General features: G+C 60.6%; 1 protein-coding gene across 1 annotated transcript; it reads left to right on the forward strand.

Annotated features, from left to right (window-relative positions):
• Positions 1 to 306: 306 nt before the first annotated feature.
• Positions 307 to 3,835, forward strand: NR2E3 (nuclear receptor subfamily 2 group E member 3). The gene is made up of 8 exons (XM_033070886.1): positions 307 to 364; positions 1,411 to 1,561; positions 2,278 to 2,381; positions 2,465 to 2,713; positions 2,803 to 2,984; positions 3,199 to 3,430; positions 3,501 to 3,606; positions 3,682 to 3,835. Exons 1-8 carry the CDS (start codon positions 307 to 309, stop codon positions 3,812 to 3,814), a joined length of 1,215 nt encoding a protein of 404 aa, XP_032926777.1. The 3' UTR covers positions 3,815 to 3,835.
• Positions 3,836 to 4,467: the final 632 nt, after the last annotated feature.

Genomic DNA, 4,467 nt, shown 5'->3' on the forward strand with positions numbered 1-4,467 from the left:
CGGCGGCCCGCGGCGGGGGGGTGGCTTGGGTGTCACGGGTTTAGGGTTACAGGGCTGGGGCTCAGCACCTTTTTAATTCTTCATCGCATGGCTGATTGATCCCCCCCGCCCCACGCAGACACTAAAGATTAAGAGGGTGACAAAGAGGCGGCTGCTTACACAGCGCCCGCCGCTAAGCCGCCTTGAAGAGAGCAAGGCAAGAGCCCCGCTGGCCGCAGAGCTGCCGGAGCGCCCACAGCTTGACCAGACCCTCCGCGGGGAGCCAGAGGGACACCACAGGGATAGGTCAGGAACGCCGGCTGCGGGATGGCTGCGTCCCCGGCGGGGTCGGTGGTGAGCGCCGGGCTGGATGAGAGTCCCACGGGTAAGAGGTGGTTCTGCTGCACCGGGCGTGACACGGAGGGATTTGGGCTTTTCTCTGGGATGGCCGGGCGCCCACTGTGGTCATTCCCCACAATGCCTGGGGGTCTTCATGGTTCTCCACTGGGATACTTGAAATCGCCACAATGGTCAATCACCGAGATACTTGGGGTCCTCAATTGCAGTTTTTCTCTGAGATGCCTGGGATCATCATGGCCTTCTTCTGAATGCCTTTAGTCCCCATTGCAGTCCTTCTCTGAGATATCTGGGAGTCCCTATTATGGTTCATGTCCAAGACACCCATCATAGTTGTTTGGGATGTTTGAGTTCTCCACTGCCAACCTTCTCGAGAATGGCTGGGCTTCTCTTCACGGCTCTTATCCTGGGTGCCTAGGGTCCCCATCATAGTCCTCTAGGATACCTGGGGTCTTCAGCTGTCATCCTTCTCCAAGATGCTGAGTCCCCATCATGGTCCTTCCCTAGGCCAGGATGCCTGCAGTACCCAACCCTCTCCATGGTATCCATGGTCCTTATTTGTGTTCCTTCTCCAGGACCCCTGAGGTCCCCAGCTATGCTCCTTCTCCAGGATTCCTGGGGTCCCCAGTCAAAACCCTCTCCTCGATATCCTTGGTCCTCGGCCCTTCACCAGGATCTCCACAGTTCCCTGCTGTGACTCTTGTCTAGGGGGCCTCATGTCCCCAGAGCTGTCCCTTCTCCAGGATACCTCCCATCCCTGATTGCAGCCCTTCTCCGGGATTCTCAGTCCCCTTCCTGGGACCCCTGGTGTTCCCATCCCAAAGAATATAATTTCATCCCTTTTTGTATTTTTCAAAATTTATGTGAGAGCTCATCCTGCATCACTCTGTGTGCTGGGGTGTGGGAAGATGGTGAACCCCATGTGGAGTACCTAAGGTGTCACCGTTCATGTCCCTGGGCTGAACAGGAGCCATCTATCTCCAGGATGCTGGGAGGAAGCAGGGACTGGTGGGCGGGATGAGGGACATTGAGGTGCCCAGCGTCAACCCAGATGTGATGGTTCCACTTCCACAGGGCTGAGCCCAGCCCCCGGGAAAGAGCTGAGCCCGGTGCTGCTGTGCAAGGTGTGCGGGGACACCAGCAGTGGGAAGCACTACGGCATCTATGCCTGCAACGGGTGCAGTGGCTTCTTCAAGCGCAGTGTCCGCAGGAAGCTCATCTACAGGTGGAAACAGGCGTGGGAGTCCCATGGGGCAGGGAATGGGGGGATGGGCATCCAGGGAGGCAAGAACCAGGGTCCCATGGACAGACACCATGGAGGAAAAGACACCCCGCAGGGCAGGGACTCCAGGAATTGCCACCCAAGGAGTCAGGGATCCAGAGGATGGACACAGTGGGGCAGGAGAGGGGGGACAGGCACCTAGCAGGAGAGGGGCATCCAGCAGAACAGGGACCTCATGGGATGGGGCACCCAGCAGGGAAGGGATGGACACTCTGTGGGACAGGGACCTTGCAGGTGGATACCCAGCAGGACAGGGAGCTTGGATGCAGGCACCCAGTGGAGTATACGGTATCCCGGGATGGACGCTCAGCAGGCCAGGGACCCCAGGGCATGGGCAATGGGTGGGGCAGAAACCCGTGGGGACTTAAAACCACGCAGGTGACAGGCATACAGGGGGAGAGGCAGCTGTGTACAGGGTGTCCAGAGCCCCCTGATGAGGCCAAAACACCCATTGAGGCAGAGCATTCACTGGGACAGGAATGGGGACAGGGCACCCACTGGGGACAGGACACCTCTTGGGGACAGGGTGCCCACAGTGCTGGGCCACTTGTTGGGTGGAGGGAACCCATGTGGGGAGGCATGGTACCGATGGAGGAGGGCCCTCCTTGGGGACAGGGGCCACCTCAGGGGCTGCAGCCAGGTGCTACCTCTCCCCACAGGTGCCAGGCGGGGACGGGACTGTGCCCAGTGGACAAGGCTCACCGCAACCAGTGCCAGGCCTGCCGGCTCAAGAAGTGCCTGCAGGCTGGCATGAACAAGGACGGTAAGGTGGGGGAGGACACACAGTGATGAATAGCAGGGGGTGACAGCAGGGTGGCCTGTGCTGATGCCACCTTGTCTGCACAGCTGTGCAGAATGAGCGCCAGCCCCGCAGCACAGCCCAGGTCCAGCTGGACAGCATCCAGCTGGATGCTGAGCTGCCCCCTGAGCACGTGGCCACCACATGTGAGGTCCCCCCATCGCCCTGTCCGGCTCCTCGTGCTCCCAGTGGCACTGTCACGCTGGGTCCCCGAGTGCCCACTCCACCCACCAACCATCGCTTCATGGCCAGCCTGATGACAGCTGAGACCTGCGCCAAGCTGGAGCCTGAGGACGGTGGGTGGCTGGCAGTGGAGAGGGGGGTGGGTGCGTGGCAGATGTCCCCATGGTGTGGTGACAACCAGTGTCCTCTTCCACTCCTGCAGCTGATGAGACGGTGGATGTGACAGGCAGTGAGCCGGAGCGGGCAACTGGCGAGTACCAGGTGGCGCCATACCCGGCAGCCAGCCCTGAAAATATTTATGAGACCTCAGCACGTCTCCTCTTCATGGCTGTGAAATGGGCCAAGAACCTGCCTGTCTTCTCCAACCTGCCCTTCCGCGACCAGGTGGGGTTGGCAATCTCCATGAGGAATTGGGGGTCTGCCTATGGTGCAACGTGAACCCCAAAAAAGTAGCAGCCAGTTGAGGTAGCTGGAGCATCTCCACAACACCCTTAGGGTTCCCCTGCAGTTGCTTGTCAGCCCAATCAGCTGTGGTGGCTACAGGTCCTGGAGACTTTGGGGGTGACAGGGGTTTTGGGGTTTCCCCCGCTCTCCCTAGGTGATTCTGCTGGAGGAAGCATGGAGTGAGCTGTTCCTGCTCTGTGCCATCCAGTGGTCCATGCCCCTGGAGAGCTGCCCGCTCCTGGCTGTCTCCGAGCCGGCCCCTGGGAAGCTGCTGCCAGCCACCCTGGACATGCGGGCGCTGCAGGAGACCCTTGGCCGCTTCAAGGCATTGGCTGTCGACCCCACGGAATTTGCCTGCATGAAGGCTGTGGTGCTCTTCAAACCAGGTGAGGCCACCCCCAGCACCCACCACATCCCTGTGCCCCTCCCCAGCCTGTCACCTCCTTGTCCCTGCAGAGACCCGTGGCCTGAAGGACCCTGAGCAGGTGGAGAACCTGCAAGACCAGTCACAGGTGATGCTGGGCCAGCACAACCGCTCCCACTACCCTGGGCAACCTGTCAGGTACTGCTTTCCCCACGTCTTCATGGGTGGCACCAGGGTGGGACATCCACCCATGGCCACTGCTCCATCCCCCAGGTTTGGGAAGCTGCTGCTGCTCCTCCCAGCACTGCGCTTCATCTCCTCGGAGCGCGTGGAGCTGCTCTTCTTCCGCCGCACCATCGGCAACACCCCCATGGAGAAGCTGCTGTGTGACATGTTCAAGAACTGAACTCCCCGCTGTCACCTGGCTTGTTTGTCACCCTGCGATGGCACCCCAGCTCCCACATCCCCAGGTCCCTCACCCTGGGGTGTGAAGGTGCCCATGGTCCCATCCCTGGGAAAATGTCCAGGACTGTGGAATGCTGCTGGCAGCTGGGAGGTGGGACCAGCTTCCCTGGGGGTGGAAGGGGGATGTCCCCAAGTGCACAGTGCACCGGCAGCACCTGACTGGGGTCCCTCTCAATGGAGTCCCAAATGCTGGAGGAACCCAGGCAAAGGCACCTTGGCACCATGAGGACCGGCTGCCACCCAGGGGTCGCTAGCCTGGGTGACCATCACTTACCAGGGATGATGCCGACCTCGGGCATGACATCAGCCAGGGATGACAAGGGCCAAGGGTGGTGCCAGCCCGGGAGTCACACCAGCCCAGGGGTGACACTTGCCAAAGGTGGTGCCACCTTTGGAGGTGACACTAGACTGGGACAGCCTCAGGTTGATCCCAGACCAGGGCTGACACTGGACAGGGGTGAGCCCAGACCCTTGTCCCTGTGTCCGGGGTCTCCCATGTGTCCCCCATTTTATACTCGGAATAAAGAGAGTTTTGCAGTAGAGTCCCTGTGCCAATGGCTTGGGTCCCCTTGGATGGGGTACTGGGGGGACCAG

Source organism: Catharus ustulatus, chromosome 12 (assembly GCF_009819885.2).
Source record: "Catharus ustulatus isolate bCatUst1 chromosome 12, bCatUst1.pri.v2, whole genome shotgun sequence".
Lineage (NCBI taxonomy): Eukaryota > Metazoa > Chordata > Aves > Passeriformes > Turdidae > Catharus > Catharus ustulatus.